The sequence below is a fragment of the Lissotriton helveticus genome, chromosome 2_2 (genome assembly GCF_964261635.1).
Source record: "Lissotriton helveticus chromosome 2_2, aLisHel1.1, whole genome shotgun sequence".
NCBI classification, from domain to species: Eukaryota; Metazoa; Chordata; class Amphibia; order Caudata; family Salamandridae; genus Lissotriton; species Lissotriton helveticus.
Genome location: NC_136060.1, coordinates 289363745 through 289385830, shown reverse-complemented (window position 1 = coordinate 289385830; position 22086 = coordinate 289363745). Strand labels below are relative to the sequence as shown.

The 22086-nt window shown below is 48.3% G+C and overlaps 1 protein-coding gene across 1 annotated transcript in view; it reads left to right on the top strand.

Annotated features, from left to right (window-relative positions):
• NCAPG (non-SMC condensin I complex subunit G) overlaps positions 1-22086 on the top strand; it is a 453174-nt gene that overhangs the window by 58011 nt on the left and 373077 nt on the right. Inside the window, exons 3-4 of the mRNA XM_078678420.1 lie at positions 6499-6723; positions 9459-9687. Coding sequence (XP_078534546.1) covers positions 6499-6723; positions 9459-9687 — 454 coding nt within the window. The remainder of the gene's footprint in view (positions 1-6498; positions 6724-9458; positions 9688-22086) is intronic.

The following is a 22086-nucleotide window of genomic DNA, read 5'->3' as shown; positions in this document are numbered from 1 at the left end:
GTGCCTCGGCGCATGCGTTTATCAGGACAGATCACGCTACATGAATCATTGATCGAATAACCAGGTCGTGAGCTGTTTGCGGAAGCTAGTGAGAGTGGGACAGCATCTAATGGACAAAGGGAGCGAGTTCCAAAGCTTGGGGGCTGCCACTAGAAAGCGTCTGTCTTCCCATGTAGATGTTCTAGTACGGGGGACTGAAAGGAGACAGGAGGCGGAGGAGCGCAGCCGTCTGTTGGGGACATAGATGTGAAAAACGTTCCTCGGGAACCGTGGTCCTACGTTGTGAGCTGCCTTGTAGGCAATGCACAGCGCCTTGAATTTGATCCTATTTCTGACCCGTAGCCAGTGCAATTGACGTATGGCCGCTGAAGTTGGATGACGTTTGGGGATGCCGCGTTCTAGATTGATTGCAGTTTAAGGACCTGTTCTTGTGCGTTAAGGAAAAGGGCGTTGCCATAATCCAATTTGGAAAAAACAAGGGTGGAAATCAACGTTTTTCCAGCAGATGGGGGAAGATATGGGAGTAGTTTCTTAATTTTCCTTAACATGTGAAAGGAGGCAGACACCACCGAGTTCACATGATGTCTAAGTTGAAGTTTGTCATCGAATATGACCCCGAGGTTTCTGACCTTGGCCACTGGGACTGGTGGAGGGCCGATTTCGCTTGGCCACCAGATGGAAGACCATCTTGGCAGGAGGTTTCCAAAGGTCATAACCTCGGTCTTGTCAGAGTTTAACTTCAAGCAATTCCTCGACATCCAGGAACCTATGGCAAACATCCCCTCCTGGAATCTTAAAGCAACATATGGCCCATCCTTATGCACTGCTACCACCAACTGGGTGTCATCCGCATAGGTGGTTAGGCTCAGCCCGTGTTGCTTGATGACCTTTGCCAGGTCCGACACATATATATTGAATAGTGTCGGACTTAGTGCTGAACCCTGGGACACCCCGCAAGGAAGAGTGAAGATGGGCGAGTAATAATCAGCCAACTTTACCGTTTGCGTGCGGTTAGCCAGGAAGGATGCAAGGAGATCCTTTGCCAGGTGGTTAATCCCCAGGGTTGAGACACGGTCGATCAGAATGGAGTGATCAACCGTGTCAAAGGCGGCGGACAAATCCAGAAGAATGAGAGCCGCCACCCCCCCTTGATCCAGAATTGCCCTGATCTCGTCAGAGGCCTTTATAAGGGCGGTTTCGGTCCCATGACCCTTTCTGAACCCAAATTGGGTATCATCCAGGAGCTGTTCTTGATCAATGAATACCGAGAGCTGCTGATTCATGAGTGACTCAAATATTTTGGAGGGGAAGGGGAGGCACGCAATAGGTCTGTAGCTTGCGGGGTCTGAAGGATTCAGGGTGGTTTTTTTTTAGCAGCGGTTTGATGACTGCCTTTTTCCATATATCCGGGTAGGAACCTGTTGAGAAGGTGGAATTGCAGATATCCGTGAGGGGAAGGGTAATGACCTCCATGATGAGTTTAAGTATGGTAGGCGGACACGGATCTAGGGGAGAGCCTGATCTGATGGAAGTGACAAGTTTGCTGATCTGTTCTGTGGAAACTGCACGAAAGTTGGACAAAGTGGGTTGCAAAGGTGAGAACAGGGGGTAGGAAGGGGAGCCCTCAGAACGATGTTGAAAAGCGAAGGCTGAGTATATATTAACAACTTTGGAGGAAAAGAAATTGGCTACGGAATTACAGAGATCTTGGGATGGCTCAATGTCCGGGCGGGGGGCTAGCAAGGGAGTTCACTACTTGGAACAGCTTTTTTGCAGAGTTGCGCGCAGACTCAATTTGGGATTGAAAAAAAGAGCTCTTATGCGCAACAATGGACCGCTTGTAGGATGCTAGCGCAGCTTTGTAAGTTTGCTTCTCATAGGGATTGTAATGTTTGCGCCAGTGTCGCTCGAGGTTCCTACAGTATTGCCTCTGAAGTCTGAGGTCCTCTGTAAACCATTGCGCAGATGGCGTGATCCGGTTGGGGTAGACAGCTTTAATGGGGGCTAGCCGGTTGACCGCGTCCAGGACCCAGTCATAATACCTGTAGACTAGGTTTGGCAGAGCTCTCATAGCGAGAGGTGGTGAGGGTGTTGGACAGACATTGGATGTCTAAATTTTGACAGGCTCGGGTGGTCTTAGGCATGTGCGCTCTGAACTGAGGTGGATTAGGGTTATGTGCTTTGACAGTGAACAAGACTGCGGCGTGGTCGGACCATGCCAGGGGGAAGACCATGGGCTGTGTAATATCGGGGTTGTTGGTGAACAGCCTATCAAGAGTGTGACCTGCTTGATGGGTGGGGCCTGAGACTAGCTGATGTAGGCCAGCTGCTTGCAAATCGGCGATAAGCTGATTTGTGTCCTTATCGCTGAGAGCTTCTAAGTAAAAATTAAAATCACCCAGTATGGTGTAGTCCGGGGATCCCAGGGAAGGTTCAACGAGCTCGTCCAGAGCTAAAGGGAAGCGCTTTCGAGGACCAGGGGGACGATACAAGAGCGTTCCTTTAAAAGCTTGGTTATTGTTGAGGGCAATGGAAAAAACAAAGGCCTCCCAGTCAAGGCGACTGACAGATTCTATTTTTATGTGGTATTGGGCTTTGTGAATAATTGCTAGCCCACCCCCTTTGCCTGAGAGTCTATCCTGCCTAATCACATAGAAACCATCAGGGGTAGGTGCGCAAAAGTCCGGCCCTGAGGCAGCATCACCCCAGGTTTCAGTGATAAAGAGGATGTTGAGCTCGTGATTGGAGATTAGCTCCATAATTTCCAGGTTGTGTTACCATTAAAACCTGTCATAATATAACTTACATGAAATGAATTTAAAGTTCTACAAAAGAATATCCTGTTTACCAACTGAATCTTTATTAATGGTTGCGTTAAGTGATGAGGGAAGCATTAAAATGAGATGTCATCGGAACTTTAACTGTAAAGTTAAAAACAAAAAAAGAGGCTGGCGAGCTAATGGAAGAGGTAAGTTCTGAAGTAATAGTTGAGTAATTGCAAGAGTGATGGTGGACTATGTACGACATGAGCACATCACCCAACACCTGCGAGACCTACACTGGCTCCCCGTCGTGTAGAGAGTAACCTTCAAACTCCCTCACGCCTACAAATCGCTCCACAACACCGTACCCAAATACCTCAACGAAAGAGTCTCCTTACACGTACCCTAAAGAATCCTCTGCTCCACTGACCTTGCCCTAGTAGAAACCCCTCGCATCTGCAGAACCAGAGCAGGTGGAAGAGCCTTCTCCTATGCCAGGCCTGGAACGAGCTCCCGGTCAACATCAGGCGCGCCCCCTACTCTGCACACCTTCAGGAAGAGCCTCAAGACCTGGCTTTTTGGCTGACTCGAACCTGCACCGCCCCGCTTCTCCCTGGCTCCACCCCTCCAGGACCTTGAGACCCTCACAGGTGAGTAACGCGCTTCACAATTCCCTGATTGATTGTTTTGTAATGTGAGATACTTGGAACTAACGTTTACAGATGGTGCAGTTTATGACTTATTAAACATGGAAGCTTAAAAACAAAGACGTCAAGATAATCTATCTTTACACAATATTCCAGTTATCCACATCTCGGCTGGTCAGCAAACCAGGTTCATGAGGGTGGAGCTTGGATGGGTGATTGGTGACTTTCTTAATTTCCCTGAAAGCTGCTAGGATAAAGCTAATTTGCTTTGTGGTGTTGTTGGGACTTCTGATTTTAAACTCTCCCATTACAACATTCACCCTCCTTAACCTCACAGCTGTAAGTAATATTAATGTAACTAGCCAAGTATGTTAAAAGAAAGGGGGCTGTTGCATTTGATAGGGTCTGTATATATACACAAAGACGTATAACTCATCTTTGAATAGTGATGTTGGGTTCTTTTCCAAAGTGGTGCTGGTGGTACTAGTTTGACAGAAGTTGGTACCCGGAGACAGCCTAGGACATGAAGTACTTCAGTAGTATAAGAATACTTTTTTGATTCACTGATTTTAATTAATCAAAACACCATTCCACCGCAACAGTATTGTTGAAGTTTTTATTTTAATGAATTTGGTTTGAGTTCCCAGATGCCAAAAAATAAGCAGTAGTACGTCTGCTACTTTTGATTTCTTGGTGTATCGTTGACCTCATTTCTAGAAAGCAATGTAATCCAACAGCTGTTTCTGAATGATGATCTCCTGCTGTCTGTAAAACATGTTTCATTATTACAATATTGATAAAGTGTATACTGTTACGCTAAGGGTCCTAGAAAGGGTACTAAATATCTGGATCCATCTAAGTCGATGCTTACATTAGCTCATTGGAGCACAAGCTCTTCGGCAACGTGGAAGAAGGTAGGCACAATAGCCTGGACTCTCCCACAGGAAAATAACCTGGGAATGGTCCAAACTCCGCGTGCTTCAAGGGGCACTTTTCTCCAGAAAATCGGGTCAATGGTGATTTGACTACAATCCTAATTAAAGGGCTGTAAGACTTGGGGTCAACTATTACTGTTTTTCACAGAGGTTAGGGTTCACTTGTCTTGTGACCAGTTTAGGAACTCTACCAGAAGATTACGTAGCTGTTGGGTCGTAATGAATTGCCATAGATCCTGACAGACATAAAAGGCATGGGACATGTTGACAAATTCCTTGATTAAAAATCTTTAGACTAACTACCAACTAATAATCATTTATGGAGAATACAAGGAACCTTAGTCTCCCTTTCATTCTCTGATCTGTTTTTAGGTCTCGTGACCTACAATGCGTGCAAGTGCATTTGGGATCGAGAATTCAAGTGCTCGATCGACTAGTGAAACCACTGCGGTTTCTTCACAGTGCATGTGAGGTCACGTGGCCACAAAAGCGGGTCACGTGACCACACAAGCACGCGCATCTCCCTATTCCGCCTGCATCAACTTCTCCTCCCGTCGCTCGTATTCCCGCCCCCCCACCAGGCTCTCCCGCGCTCCGGCCTCCGAGAGCTTCAAAGCTTCCCCGCCCACTGCTTCACACTTCACAGCCGGCAGGCCATGAGATCCATTCCTTGCTTCCCGCGCTCCGGCCTCCGAGAGCTTCAAAGCTTCCCCGCCCACTGCTTCACACTTCACGGCCGGCAGGCCGTGAGATCCATTCCTTTAATACAGTTGGAACAGCCCAGCCATCTGCAGTTCCTTGTAGCTTGTTCTAAATATTTGTGCTGTGGCAACCATTGATAATGCCAATAGTCATAGTTGCTCGTAGGTGTTATTTTACCTGTGTTACATATGCATTGCTGCTTGTTACCATAATCTCAGACTGCATTGTTTTCCTTTGTCAAACGATCAGCGCAGCATTTGAAAGCATGGTCCTTTCAGGGGGGGTTGCTTCAGCTTCACTTAATCTTCTCTTACTTTCCTCCAACAATTCCCGTCCGCAGCATCGTGAGATGGCTGAAGGCATATCGAGATGTCTGTGTAAAGTTCGGCAGCTACATGCTACAAGTGAGCTACTGATCAAATAAGAGGATTGCTTTTCGGCATATTTGTTTTCCTTCCCCCCTCTACTCGCCCCAGGACGGTTTCCACTTCACATAATCTCCCTGTATCTTCCCCCAACAACACATCCCGCCCCGAACTATGCATATCATTGTAAAATAGCTGCAGGCGTTTCCAGCTCTCTTTCCAAAGAGCGGCAGCTACAGCTAATTAAGTTACACATTAAATAAGCACTGCTCTTCAGCTGAGCTCTCACACAGGGTGTGTTAAAATTACCTAACTACTTCCCCTTTGACATGTTTCTATAGGGAACTGTCAGACAGTAATAAAATAAACAATTAAAAGTGGAAATTACTTGGGCTAAAAAACATCTGGGGGCAGATTTACAAGAACTGGTGCATCTCTACATATTAGCAGAGATGCGCCAGTTAATTTGCAACACGTAAAAGCACCCTTGCGCCACCATGGATAGCCAATAGGTCTTGCCTTTGAGACCTTATAAGTTTTAAGTTATGCAGCATAATATCCTTACTGCAACAACATTAACTGTTGCATGGCTAAACACTTATAAGGTCCCAAAGACGAGACCTATTGGCTATGCCAATGCTTGTTAACCTTAACATAGACTCTGGAAATTAATACATGGTAATATTAGGAGATTATAGTTTAATTCACTTTTCGCCACTCTTCCTAGATAGGCTTTAGTTTCTTTCAGCACTGGAGACACTCGAGTTGCATGCTTGCAGCCTGGTTAGCGATAAAAAGATCTTCGGCAAAGAGCCCCCTAGAGGTATGTGTTGGGCAATGCAGAGGGGGTCCAACCAGGAACGCGGCCAGATGATGAAGCATGCCACCTTTGGGTCTGTGAGGGCTTGCGCTCTAGTTAGCTAATGATTCCATCCTTTGGATATTTAATACACTATCCAGGACCCTTAGCGAGAACTGTGTATTTGACTAATATTGTTACATTTTGGGAGAGTGTATACTGGATTGAAATTTCTCTCAGTCCACTTTCAAAGATGTTTAATTATTGCAACATTTGTTTCCTTTTTAGATGGAAGACAAATCTATTTTTCATGAAGAATTTGTGCATTTACTTAAATATCCTATGGTTATCTACAAGCGTGAGCCTGCTGTGGAGAGAGTAATTGAGTTTGTAGCACGGTTTGTCACATCATTTCATCAACCAGAGAGTGAAGATGTTAATGCAGAAGAAGAGGAGGAGGAGGAAGATGATGATAACTCTCCTGTGAATTATTTGTTTAATTTTCTGCTTAAGGTATAACCTATTTACTTATGTAGGGCTATGTGTGTATTTGTTAGCTGACCCATGACTTAATGTGAATTGCTAGGAATGGCTTATGTGTGAAACAGATGACGTATTTAGAAGACGCATCGTCTTCACTTGTGCACAGACTGTTTGGGCTGTCTATCTTTATACATGCATAATTGGCACAAGACAGTTACTCCTCCCCTGCACAGGCCTGCAGACCAGTTTCATTTATGGGTGCCTGCCATATCGCAGACCCTGACACCCATATAATCATGAGGCAGATTTTTGTTTTGAACGGCAATCTCACTTGTGTTGCAATTACTTTTGGGGGCAAGTGGTTCTAACAACCATTTTCAGATCTTTTCTTGTTATTTGTACCAGTATCTCTTCTGAGTAAGCCTCCAACTAAGCAGCAGAAAACTCCTAAGAATTCTCAGTTGCTCTCAACCTTCTCCTACTGGTGAAGCATTATTCGTCTTCAGTGGGAAGACAATTTCCTTGCATCCCACACTTGGTGCTGATTACTTCCATCTGTGTAAACAGTGGTTTAAGCTCCTCTTTTTCTCTCCTGATACTCTTTTGGGCGATCAATGGAGATCTTGATGCTTGATTGACTAACCGTAATGGGCTGTAGCTCTTGTTTCATAGTTAAAAAACAAAAAAAACACTCCTTTAACTTCATGATGGCAAAGAACACTGGCATGAGGAACGTCATTCTGTTGTGGTCCTCCTCAAGGAAATCTCTAAGATGTAGCCCTAGTACAGTACTTCAGCTGGGGAACTTTACCAGCTGAAACATGCAGACCCGTTAAATGCAAAGGCACATGTTATGCTCTAATAGCATCGCCTCTATTTTTTAACCTGCCAAGGGAGCCCCAGAATGAAGAAAAGTTTGTGTAGCATCCATAGGCATTTTTAGCTCTCCTCTTAGAATCCCTACTGCAATAACAATTGATTTCTGGTAGCTACTAAAATGCTCCCTCAAAAAGTGGGGTTGAGCCCATTCCGGTGGTTGTGATTACACAGGGTGAGGGCTCGATGATGAAGCATGCCACAAACAGGATTGTGTTGGTGAGGGCCCTTTTAAAACCCCCCTTAGGTTGGAAATTGGAATATATGTAAACTGATTGAGCTTGGTATGCACCCTCTCTAGTATAGGCTACCAAAGGAGTATGCCTGGGTACCAAACAGTCAGGTTTGAGCCGTCTGTCACCGCAACTCGCCATCTTCAGTGTTCTTCTCACTCCAGGCATCATCTCTGAAGCTCTCCATACAGACCAGATCATCCACTCCTCCAGAAATCCACAATAGTCACTGATGACATTGACAGCTACTAGTAAGATCACTAAAAATGTAGTCTATGCACACTTCCAGCTCACTTCAACACGAACCATCTCCTGCATGACTACCAGTCCAGCATCAGATTGCTGCAGCAAAAAGACAGCATGAGCCTGGAAGGATTCAAATCCCAACTTTCACCCATTAGCAGGATTGTCTGATTCACCCTTCTAACTTACCTTATCCTTAACAAAACCATAACCAAGAAAACAAAGATGGCCTAGCTCTTACTCTCTCTACTGAAGAAAGTGGAACCATTCCGCTCAGAAAGCAACTTCAGAACTACATTCATGTCCTTGTATGCTTGCATCTTGATGGTGGATATGCATGTGCACGTCCTCCCAGATTCCAACCTGGCTCACACTTTCGGGCATTCTACAATCCACAGCATGCCTCTTCAAGGACCAGAAGAAATATGGCCAAACCATGATGGGTGTCCACTACCTCCCCACGCCATCCTGCACAAATTCAAAACCAGCTGCATTATCTACAAAATATCATGATGGAAACCCTGCCTAGCTGGCTGACAAACTTGCCACCTCTGGGGACTCTTAGAACACCCACAGCCAGGACACAGTCAGACTAGGTGAAGAGTAAAAAAGAACAAACAAAACTGGCATTGTCCATTGAAGCGCTACAGGCATGTAATTCCGGATCATGTGTGCTTAAAGAGTTCCTATCACTCAAATGTGCTGAAACAGACAAGAGGAAAGAACAGAGTTCAAAGGAAGAGAATAGAGCAATAAGAACAACAGAGTGATCGACTATGGTGACTGCAGCAGACTAGTCTGAACAATAAGTAAAAACCATCTAGAAAGGCCAGCACCAGACAAGGTTTGCCTTAAAAAAACGAATTAAGGAGCAGACTTGAGTAACCAAATAGTAAGCTAGGCGGGTAAAATAGAATGCTGGAGCAGGTATGGTTTAAGTAGAGGTTTATCATTTTTTGAAAGATGAATATCTTGCTTAAATGACAATAATGGGTAAACAATAATGTAAGATTTGAACATCCATAAGAAGTCTGAGATGCACTGTAGGATTTGCACAGCAAGGAAAGATAAAGTCCTGGGATGTAATCTTGACTGAGTTGAGTTCTGCAGTACTATTGAGTAGTTATACAAGCAGCAGACTGTTTGCAGATTATATGGTGATGACTTTAGCATGTAAACGACTTGGGTCAACTGCGAATAATGGTTTTTAGACACTTGAAACTGTTTAAGAATTCAAACACATGCATTTATTTGGAATGAATGCTCCAGTATCAACTGAGCCTGTAGGATAGCTATCATTGAATTGCTACGATGATCCTAGTTGCTAGGTATTAGTATATTGACACTGTTTACACATGTAGGATGCATCTCTGATTCAACTTTTTTTTGTGGCAATCTTATGTTTTTTTCTAGTCACACAATGCGAACAGCCAGCCTGTGCGCTTCCGAGTGTGCCAGCTTATTAACAAGGTCCTTGGAAGTTTGCCAGAAAATGCCCAAATAGATGATGATTTGTTTGACCGAATTCATGAAGCCATGCTGATAAGAATAAAAGACAAGGTCCCAAACGTGCGAATCCATGCAGTTCTAGCTTTGGCTAGACTTCAGGATCCACAGAATGAGAACTGTCCAGTGATTAACGGTGAGTTATTTGTTTAATACAGTTTCCATTCTATTTGTAAAATTCTTATTACTGCTCTAGCAAAAATCTGGAAATGTAGTGTTAGCGTTTGTCTAATACTGGCGTCTTGGGTTTTTAATTATGTGCATTTTATCACACAACACTTATTTTCATAAAAATCATTTTTATCCCCCTTTTTTATTTTTCAAAATATGTTCATAGCTACATATGCAAATAATACCATATTTCTGGCGAAAAGTTTTGACCTCCTTTTCCACTTTCGAAAAGGAGTTAAGAAATAAGAACTGCTACATTGGCTATTAACTTTTACATGCTGCCTCCCTGGCAATAATAAGTTGTTTAGGCACTTGTGAGAATATATCCCGAACAATGTTCTCTCTCTAGGATTTGTTTCCACCATAATTACATTTCCTGGTAGTAAGTCTGTATTCCAGATTCCCGTTTTTCAGTGTCGATGGGTAGTGGAGACCCTTTCACATAAATACAAATGTAACTGCCGAATGCAGGTAGATCTATTGCAGTGCAAATGCTTGCTTTTGAACTGCACAGAGCTCCCGCCTCATCCTTGAAAATCTATTTGAGCAGACAAATGAAAACAACATCAGCAAATACGAATGTTTGTTTCACCGAACCTGAAATTGCTGCGTTAAACTCAAACTTTCTCGAAGTTTATTTTATGATAATACGACTTGATGGAAACAATGGTTGCTAGACATTAGCCTTTCCGTCAATGTATTTTGAAAGTTTTGTTCTAGGTTCAAACCCACTAAGATGAACAGACTTCCAAAATAGGCAATAACAAGCTATCACTATCATTCTGAATCTGCTAAAAACAACATGATCAGATTAGTAAGTCTGAAAACCCCCGGTCGGAACCAAACACAATTTCATTGCACACTGTATTGTATTGCAACATTTATAGAGCCCTTACTTACCCCTATGTGAGTGCTGAAACTCTTGCTTAAATGAATTACACGTACATCGCATAGGCTGCATGGTGGGAAGTGTCTTTGTTTTGATCTTCCATGTCATGCGTGTCGACCAACATGGTGCGGGTATCGTATTATGGGACGCAACGCTTATCCGTGTGATGAATGAAGGAGCATGAGAGTGAGAGGTGTACCTTTTAGGGATGTCGGTAAGCTGGCAGCTTTGTACAACTGAAGGCTCTTCTATGGTATTTCTTATCATAATAGTCCACTTGGGTGGTTATTGTACTGGGCTGTCCGTTCTGAGAGGTTTATGTTCCTGAGCAGGCATAGGTTTAATGGGGGAAATGTTAGTGAGAGCTAATAGGATAGACTTGGTTAAAATCCCATATCTGATTTTCTTTGTGAGATGTTAACAAGCAGCCGTAGTTTGTTGCTTATTGGGATCTGCAGTGGCAAACTAAAGTCGGTTGATGATTGCTGGTTTAATTGCTATGAACTGGTACAGTACTGGCTGATGGACATGACCCTCTAGCAGTTTCCATGTGTGAGTGTAAGACTGTCAAGCAGTATAATAGGGTTATTTTGCAGCCTGCATGGACTACAACGGAGTGTTAGTGTGGGCTGGGAGGGTTTCATATTGTATTGTAATTGGATGTATAGAGCGCTTACTATCCTTTGCTTTGTTTCACTTTCCTCTGGGCAGTTAATACACTGTTCTAGAACCCAGGATTAGTGTTTTTTCAGTGGTTATTGGTATTCGTCTTGTGCTCGTAAGGAAAGTATTCCATACATTTACTCCAGTTTCTATGTGTTGGATTAAAAAATTAAGCAAACACAAGGAGATGTTGGACGGAGCGCTGAAACTTTTCAGACACTCACTCCCAGTCACAGATCTGGGTTGAATCCATCATCATTCTTTAGCTCACTTCGCCACCCCAGATCAGACACAGCCATATGCAAATCAGTCTTGACACTGTTCCTCATGGGAACAGTCTAGCCCAAACTGCCAAGCCATGTCTTCCCTGGACAGCAAACCAGCATCCTGGGACCACTTTTGGGGTAACTCCCCTCATCAGCCAGGCTAACTTGAATCCAGTGGCTAAATTAAATTATTAAGTTAGATGTAAAGCATAGGTCCTTCTCCAAGTCATGGGCTTGGACTCTGACACGATCTCTCACTCAGTCTTCTGGTAGGTCCAAGCCCAAATATGAGCATAAAAAAGCAGTGGGATTCAACCGTGACCCATCATCTGATCCAAACAAGCACCAGGTTTCCAGACGGTCGACATCACAGCAGGTGAATGCCTTGTAAGAGGCAATGCAGCAGATATTCAGATTGCTTCTGGCTCCCTCTGGCGCTCCTTCCAAGGAACTGCAGGGGCCTCCTGTCAAGTTATGGTAGAGTGGGCACGTGAGGCTCTGCTGGACCCACAACCGGGCCCATACAGATTACCACACTGGCCCTACAAACCAAGCTGGTTCACAATCCTAGGATAGCCAAGCCACCTCTGTATTCCATTGAAAACTAACCTTGATTTAAAATCTCTAATGGTTACCTCCCCTTTTCTTCCAAATTAACTTCTCCTTACTTTCCATCCTCTTCGTTCCTCCTCTCTGAACAGAGCCTACTCCAAGTCAAATGCATATTTGCCATAATCCCTATTGTATTTCTACAAAGTGCACTCTCAGCATTTCACAGATCACAGCCCTTGACCCTGTCACCAGGCAGGTCACTCCTCTCTCTGCCACACAGCGCCACCTGTGTGCCCCGAGCCCACTGCTGCCATTTCATACTGGTTTGTGCCCCGCTCATTTCCGCAATATTATTGTGATTGTGATTTATATTGTTTGTATTGCCGCATCCTGCACTGCTGTCTTGCCCTTTTCCTCATTCCACAGATTGCACTGTTATCTCGTCTTATTCTCCCGTTGCCCGCTTTTGCCTTCTGTAAAACCCGCCCGCTCCCCCCCACGCGCTTCCCGCCGCTGCGTCCCCTGCGGCCCAGCCACCCCGCAATCCCATTCGCTGCCCTGCTCCTTCCTCCCACATCCCCACATATGGAGGCCGTACAGCGGACGTGTGCCGCTGGTGCGCCGAAGGCGCGCCTAAGGCAAGCCTGTCCGTGCCTGGACTGCACCCAGTGACAGGACCCCTGGCCCCTGCAAGCGCCACAACACCCGCATCCGCTACGACTCCAGCACCCTCCACGCACTCAACACCGGACGATCAGGCACCTGCTGCCTAGCCACCCTGAAACGCACCCATGGACCCTTCTCCTGCCAGAACTGCTGTTTTTGCAGCGTGAATCTTTCTGGATTCACTATGCTGTGCAATATTCCGCGGTTTTGTGGTTGGGCCCGGAATCGTAGTCTTTTCTTTTTTGTTTTGTAGCCCAGGTGGGCGTCGGCGTCACACCTCCTTGGGTGTATTTCCGGTGACGTCGGCATGCTTCCTGCGGAAGCTCCCACTCTTGGGCGCCATCTTCAGATTCTTTTTTCCGCAGTTGGGTCTGGATCGTTCCCGTTTGGGCTCCAGACATTTTTGGAGAAAGAAGAAGAAGAAGAATACAGAATTTGGAAGGAGAACATCTCAGAAGACTCCAGGAGACTTAATCAACCAAGGGCCAAAGAAGGAGAAGGAGAAATCTTCGAGAACTTCGACGCCCGTCGACGAACGCACGACCAGGGGGCCCCCTGGGCGCTCAAGATGGACAACACGCCGTTCAAGTTCTGCCGCAACTGCCACCACAAGTACGCGCAGAAGGACCAGAACCTGGTTTGCAACCTTTGCCTACCGGTAGACCACGAAAGCAAGGACTGCAACGCCTGCTCCGTCTTCACCCCGAAGACCCTTCGTGTGAGAGAGAGACAGAGGGTAGCGCACGCCACCCTGCAGGGAAAAGCCCTGACTCCATCCCTTTACGAGCTGGGGATGTCTTCCGAGGAAGAGGACAACGCTGCCGCCGAAGACGACAGCTACACGGTCGTAGAGACCAATTACACCAAGACTTCTGATAAGGTAGGAGACTCTACGGCCCCTAAGAACCCGAGAGACTCTGAGTCTCGAACGAACGAGGGCAAGGCCTCGAAAGCGCCGGCGCCAAAAACTCCGGCGCCCGCGGCTACATCCAGGCCTAGCGGATACTCTGAGAAGGAGTCCCCGGCGCCGAGAGCTGTTGAACAGCAAAAGTCGTCGAAATTCGTTCCCGAAAAGGATCGATCGACGCCGAGGGAGAAGGACCCTAAAGCACCAACGTCGACCAGAGGCACAAAATCCGGTTCGACGTCGAAGTCTTCGGTGCCGAAGACCTGCTCGGCGCCGTGCCAGCCGCCGAAAAGAGCGGCCGAACCATCCGGCGCGGAACACGCAGCGGAGATGGAGAAAAAGAAGAGGCGCCTCGAGGCCGAAATAGAAAACATCTTGCAGCGGAAGAAGGAATTCGACGCCAAGATGAAGGCCTTCACGATTCCCCACAAAACAAAGCCACAGGTTGTGGAGGTTGTCGAGGAGGAAGCCTGACGCCGAGGAACAGGCGCCTGACGCCGAGGAACAGGCGCCTGACGCCGAGGAACAGGCGCCTGACGTGGAGGAAATCGACCAGGAAGAAGAGAGTCCCTACTATAGTTACGACTATGAGGAGGAAGAGGACAGCAGGACGGACGCCGGGTCGGCTCCCTCTGAATCACAGGAGGTGGATTATCTGGATGTCGACACCCTAAGCCCAGAGGAGGTTGTCGACACATATCCCTCGAGGCCCTCGCCGCTGGACAACATCGGGGCCTACAACTCTGTGATAAAGACTGCCGCAGCAGCATTCAGACTCAAGCTCGACGAAGAGAAGCAGAAAGCTGACTTCCTTCTGGAAACACTGCTCCCCACACAAACAAAGAGCCAGCACCTGCCCATGCTCGACAGCGTCTTGGCCCAGGGAAGGAAAGCATTCAAGGAGCCCGCAACATGCAAGGCGGTCACTCCCAGGACGGAGAAAAAATACAAACATTCCTCAAAACACCCACCCTACATTCAGGGCACGGTCTCAGCAGACTCCATCATCACAGCCACAGCAAGAAAGAGGGCTAACGTGCCCACTACTTCTGGGCCACCACCAGATAAGGAAAGCAAGAGGATGGACCTGGTGGGCAAGAGGATTGAACGGAATGCCGCGACCCACTGGCGCATGGCAAATTCCAACGCCCTGATCAACAGGCACATGTACCAGATTATGGAGGAACTGGGTCAGCTGGTGAAAGACCTGCCCCAGGAGGCCAGGCAAAAGGCCGAAAGATTAGTGGAGGAGGGGAAGAACGCGGCAAATTCTTGCCTCAAAACTGCCCTGGATGGAGCAGACCCCTCCAGCAGGCTCATGATGATGGGCATCACGGAAAGGAGAAACGCCTGGCTCAGGATTTCAGGTTTCAAACCCGAGGTGCAACACAGCATCCTGAACACACCGTTCAACGGCGAAACACTGTTTGGAACAACAGTTGATGAGAAGCTCAGTCAACTGAAAAAGGATAACGAAACGGCAAGGTCCATGGGAGCATTGCAGTTCAGAGGTAGCAAAAGGGGCACCCCGTCACGAAGGCCCGGCGGGAGAGGCGGAAACCAGCCAGGTACATCACACCAGGCTTTCCAGCAAACGCACCAGGCAGACTCACAAGCGCAGCATGGTCAGCATAAGCAGTCCTGGCAGTACCAGCCAAGAAGACAGTCCTTTCGAGGGAGAGGAAATGGACGTGGACAGAATAAAAGAGGGGGGCAGCATCCCGCCTCTAAGTGACTTCGAAAAACTCCGTGTGCCCACCCACAGAAAAGATCCCAGGGGGCAGCACGTACAGAGAGATCAGGTGTTACACAAACTAGACACCTACGATCACATAACACCAGTGGGAGGAAGATTAAGATTTTACCTCCAAAAATGGAGAGAAATCACATCAGACAAATGGATTCTCAACATCATCCAATTCGGATACTGCATAGAGTTGGAGGGGAGGCCAACAAGCAGAAAACCAAAAAGAAGACCACTAGCAAACAAACAACTAGAGCGTATTCAGGAAGAAGCAAAGGAGCTCCTGCAGAAGCAGGCCATAGAACCGGTACCCTTCAGGGAAAGGAACAAGGGGGTATATTCAACGTACTTCCTGGTGCCAAAAGTAGACGAAACAACGAGACCCATTCTGGACCTAAGGTTCCTGAACAAATTCATAAGAACGCAAAAGTTCAAAATGACCTCCCTACAAGAGGTGCTCCAGCAATTGCAAATCGGGGACTTCATGGTCGCGATAGACCTCAAGGACGCCTACCTGCACATCCCAATGAACAGAAAGCACAAGCATATGCTCAGATTCACCATCGGAGAAAACCACTACCAGTTCATAACACTAGCCTTCGGGCTAAAGTCAGCACCAAGGGTCTTCACAAAGTGCCTCGCGGCAGTCGCAGCGCACCTGCGAAGGCAAGGAATACACGTATACCCTTACCTGGACGACTGGCTAGTGAAAGCAAACTCATACCAGAAATGCAAGCGGGACGCACAAACAGTGACGACCACGCTCATAAACCTGGGGTTCTCCATCCATTGGAAGAAATCATCAATGGAGCCGGAACAAGTGAAGATCTTCCTGGGAGCACAGATCAACACCTTAAAGGGCAAGGTGGTCCCCAGCGAGAAGAGGGCGAGAGCGCTGGTGAAAGAAACTCGCCTCTACCGGAAGGGGCAAGCTCGGACAGTGAGGACTGTAAGCAAGATCATGGGCATGATGGCATCATGCATCCACCTAGTACCAAATGTATGACTCCACATGAGACCCATTCAAGAATGGCTACAGGAGCAATGGTCACAAGCTACAGGCAGTTGGGAGGATCTAGTGGTTGTAACACACTCAGTGCAGAAGGAAATTACATGGTGGAACATGGAGAACATAACAAAGGGAAAGCCTCTAACGCCCCCAACACCAACAGTGACCATCACCACAGACGCATCCCTGAAGGGATGGGGCGCTCACATGGAGGAGCTCAAGGTGAGGGGACTGTGGACGCCAGCAGATGCGACAAAGCACATCAATTACCTAGAATTGAAGACAATCTTCCTTGCACTGAAAGCTTTCCAAACAAGGCTGTACAAGCACAAGGTATTGCTACAAACAGACAACACCACAGCGATGTTCTACATCAACAAGCAGGGTGGGACACAGTCAACCATGCTTTCGACGCTAGCGCAGGAGATATGGAGATGGGCCATCCCACTCAAGATGGACCTGCTAGCCATACACCTACCAGGGAAGGACGACATACAAGCAGACTGGCTCAGCAGACAGACTTCGGCATCCCACGAGTGGGAGCTCAATGCTCAAGAGACAAGGTGGCTGTTCGACAGATGGGGAACGCCATCAGTGGACCTATTTGCCACACGCCAGAATGCAAAATGCCAAAACTTCGCATCCAGACAGCCCGAGGAGGGATCCCTGGGGAATGCCCTATGGATAGATTGGTCCAGGACATTTGCTTACGCTTTTCCACCGATACCACTGATGCACAGAGTACTGAGCAAATGCAGAGCGAGCAACATGACCCTGATACTGGTCGCGCCGCAGTGGGCCAGACAGACATGGTACTCTCAGATCATAGAGATGACACAGTGTGCACCCCACAGATTCGGCAAAAGGAAAGACCTGCTCTCCATGCAGAACAGAGAGGTGCTGCACCCAGAGCCAGAGAGCCTGGTGGCATGGCTCCTGAGGACATAGAGTTTGCACATTTGAAACTGCCAGAAAACACCCTGAGGGTTCTTCGGGAGGCACGAAAACCCAGCACTCTGAAGTGCTATGTTGCGAAGTGGAAAAGATTCACAATGTGTTGCAGAAAAGAAAAACTTCACAATAAAATGAAGAAGGACTCCACAGTGCTAAAGTACCTCACGCACCTGCTGGAGAAGAACCTTAGTTCATCCTCGCTGAGAGTTCATTTGGCAGCGATAGTCGCCTACACAAGAGGAGAAACGTGCAGGAGTTTCTTCACATCACAGGTGGTGAAAAGATTCCTGGAAGGAGCGAAGAGGATTGCACCACCAAAGCGGGTGCCGCCACCTGTATGGAACTTGAACATAGTCCTAACGGAACTCATGAAATAGCCCTTTGAACCACTTCACAAGGCCTCCCTAAAGATGCTAACTATGAAAACAGCTTTCCTGGTTGCAATAACATCCTTACGCAGAGTAAGCGAACTTCAGGCACTAATGCTACAAGAACCCTACATACACATACACAATGATAGGGTTGTGATGACCCACACTTCATGCCGTAGGTGGTGTCCAAATTCCACATGAACCAGTCTATACAGATACCGAGTTTTTTCCAAAAACCAACCACTAGCGCAGAGCGAGCTCTGCACACCCTGGACGCCAGAAGGGCAGTCATGGACTACATTGAGAGAACGAAGGGACACAGGAAAACAAAACAGTTCTTTGTGTCATTCGCCAACAGTTTCATGGGGAAAGCAGTAACCAAAGAGACTATTGCACGATGGATCGCACAAACAATTCAGCTCTGCCACAAGCGAGCAGGACAAGAACTAGCAGAGGGGACACGTGCCCACTCCACTAGGAAAAAGGGTGCGACAATAGCTTTCCTGGCTAACACACCCATACAAGACGTATGCCTGGCGGCAACATGGACTTCGGTACACACGTTCACGAAGCACTACTGTGTGGATATACAGATGAACAAGGAAGCACAAGTCGGACAAAAGGTGCTCCAACACATATTCAATAACCAACGCTCATCTTCCACCCAGCCGCCACAGAAATGAGAAACCACTACAAAATCTATGCACAGCATAGTGAATCCAGAAAGATTCACGCTGCAAAACGAATAGTTTTCTTACCTGTCGGTTTAGTTTTGCAGCTTGAAGATCTTTCTGGATTCACTAGCGAACCCACCCACCTCCGCCAGAAAGATGAGGGTGGAGAGAGAAAAGGTGGTTAAAAACAGAGACAAATACAAAAAAAAAAAAGAACTTAAAGGTTAAAAGCGGTAAATCACTTAATGGAACATTGCCATTTTTTTCGGAAACAAAACAAACACGGAAAAAAAGAATCCGAAGATGGCGCCCAAGAGTGGGAGCTTCCGCAGGAAGCATGCCGACGTCACCGGAAATACACCCAAGGAGGTGTGACGCCGACGCCCACCTGGGCTACAAAAAAAAAAAGAAAAGACTAAGATTCCGGACCCAACCACAAGACCGTGGAATAATGCACAGCATAGTGAATCCAGAAAGATCTTCAAGCTGCAAAACTATACCGACGGGTAAGAAAACTATTCGTTCACTAGCATGCGGCCCGCCAAACCACCTACCAAAGACCCCAACTACCTCAGATGCATCCTCCTCAACATCCGCTCCGCACGCAAACACGCCGTGGAACTCTGGGACCTACTGGACTCCAACACCCCAGACGTCGCCTTCCTGACGGAGACCTGGCTGAACCACTCCTCGTCACCCGACATCGCCATAGCCATCCCGGAAGGCTACAAGATCACCCGCAAGGACCACAACAATGGAGTAGGAGGAGGAATCTCCATAGTCCACAGGAACACTCTCAAAGTCTTAACCAACACCGACGACACCCTCAGCACCGCCGAACACCTACACTTCCAGATTCACACCGATCCCAAGCCAACCCTCAGAGGTACCCTCGTCTACAGACCCCCCGGACACCGAGCACAGTTCAGAGACTCCATCACCGATCTTGTCAGCACACACGCCCTCGCCTCCACGGACTACATCCTCTTCGGGGACCTGAACTTTCACCTCGACAACGACACCCTCACCAACCTTGGACTCCGACAACTCGTCACTACACCCACCCACTCCGCCGGCCACACGCTTGACCCCATCTTCTCCGCAAGCTCCCACGTCTCCTTCAACCACACCACCGAGCTCCACTGGACCGATCACCGCTGCATCCACTTCACCTTCCGTAAACCCACCACGGTCCACCGCACCCAACAGATGCCGTGCCGCTGCTGGAGCAAAGGCGCAGAAGACCAGCTTTTCACCACCCTCGCCCACGGCCAACCCGCAGACCCGACCGACCCAGACGCCGCCGCTCACAACCTTGGACAGTGGATCAACGACTGCGCCAACACACTCGCCCCGCTCAAGAAGCCCTCCAACACCCACACCAGCAAGAAAGCCAGCTGGTTCACCGAGGACCTAAAGACCTCCAAGCGAACCTGCCGATAACTCGAAAAAACTGGATCCGTGAATGAACACCGGTAAGCTACATAGCCCACAAAAACGCCATCCCCAGACACCACCACCTCATCAGATCCGCCAAAAGGACCTCCTTCAAAGACCACCTAGACAATAACGCACACAACAGCAGAGAGTTCTTCAACATCGTGAAGGAACTCTCCAACCCCAGCTCCAACGACATCCCACCTTCACAGGACCTGTGCGACTCACTAGCCACCTTCTTCCATTGCAAGATCGCAGACATCCACGACCTCTTCAACGCAGTGACCACCCCGGCAACCACGGAGACCCCCGCTCCCACGACCACCACCACCTGCACCAACCGCCTGCTCTCCTGGAGCAACATCAATAACGACACCATCAAGATCAAGAACACTGCCCACTCCGGATCCCCGGCAGACCCCTGCCCACACCGCATCTTCAACAAAGCCAGCAGCACCATCGCACCCCATCTCTGGAAAACCATTAACATCTCCTTTGAGACAGCGACCTTCCCGGAGAGCTGGAAGCACACAGAGATCAACGCCTTACTGAAGAAACCCTAAGCGGACCCCAAGGACCTCAAGAACTTCCGACCCATCTCCCTCCTCACGTTCCCGGCAAAGGTCATAGAGAAAGCCGTCAACAAACAACTGACCAGCTTCCTCGAGGAGAACACCATCCTGGACCTCTCCCAGTCCGGGTTCCGCAGCATCCACCGCACCAAAACAGCCCTGATCGCCGCCAACGATGACATCAGGACCCTGCTAGACAACAGAGAAACCGCGGCCCTCATCCTCCTGGACCGGTCAGCCTCATTCGACACGGTCTGCCACCGCACACTACGAACACGCCTCCACGACGCCGGAATCCAGGAGAAGGCCCTAGACTGGACATCCTCCTTCCTCTCCGGCAGAACACAGAGCGTCCACTTACTCCCCCGACCCCCCTTCCGCTCTGAAGCCACTGTGATAATCCGCGGTGTACCCCAAGGATCATCCCTCAGCCCAACGTTGTTCAACGTCTACATGGCTCCGCTCGCCCACACCGCACGACGGCACGACCTCCACATCATCTCCTACGCTGACGACACCCAGCTGATCCTCTCCCTCACCAAGGTCCCCCACACCGCCAAAACCAACCTCGAGGAAGGAATGAAGGTCGTAGCGGACTGGATGAGGAACAGCCGACTGAAGCTGAACTCTGACAAGATGGAGGTCTTCATCCTCTGATCCACCCCCTCGGCCTGGGACGACTCCTGGTGGCTGACTGCACTAGGTACACCCACCGACCAGGCACGCAACCTGGGGGTCATCCTCGACTCTACCCTCTCCATGACGAAGCAGGTCCATGCCGTCTCCTCCTCCTGCTTCAACACCCTCCGCATGCTTCGCAGAACCTTCAAGTGGATCCCCACCAAAACGAGAAGGACGGTCATCCAGGCCCTCAACAGCAGTAGACTAGACTACGGGAACGCCCTCTACGCAGGAGCCTCGGCCAAACTCCTGAAACGGCTCCAACGCCTCCAGAACGTCTCCGGGCACCTGATCCTCGACATCCCTTGCCGCAGCCACATCACACCCCACCTGAGAGACCTGCACTGGCTCCCTTTCAACAAGAGGATAACCTTCAAACTCCTCACCCACGCACACAGGGCACTCCACAACAACGGACCAGCGTACCTCAACAGCCGACTCAGCCTGTACACCCCCACCCGCCAGATCCGCTCCGCAGACCGCGCCCTCGCCACCGTCCCCTGCTTCCGAATAGTGACCGCCGGGGGAAGATCATTCTCCCACCTCGCCGCCAAGACAAGGAACACCCTATCTACCTACGGCAGACCAAAGACCTTCTGACCTTCAGAAGACTTCTCAAGATCTGGCTCTTCGAACTGTAGCAGCTTTCTCCCCCCATCGCCTTGAGACCCTCACAGGTATGAAGTGCGCTTTACAAATGCTGTGATTGATTGATTGAACCTCTTCTTTAAAAGTCATACCCGTACAACCTAGCAATAAATAAACTCCTGTAGCTCATTAACTACTACCGCCAAGCATTTGCATGAATTCACATTCCCTCCTCCAAACTAAACATCACATCTAACTCCTGATAATTGAATCCACCACAAACAACCTGGAGTAAATGTATGATAGGGTTTCCTTATGGGAACAGGACCCATTAACCAACAATAACCACTGAAAAACCACGTATCCTGGGTTATGGAGTACTGTACTGTCC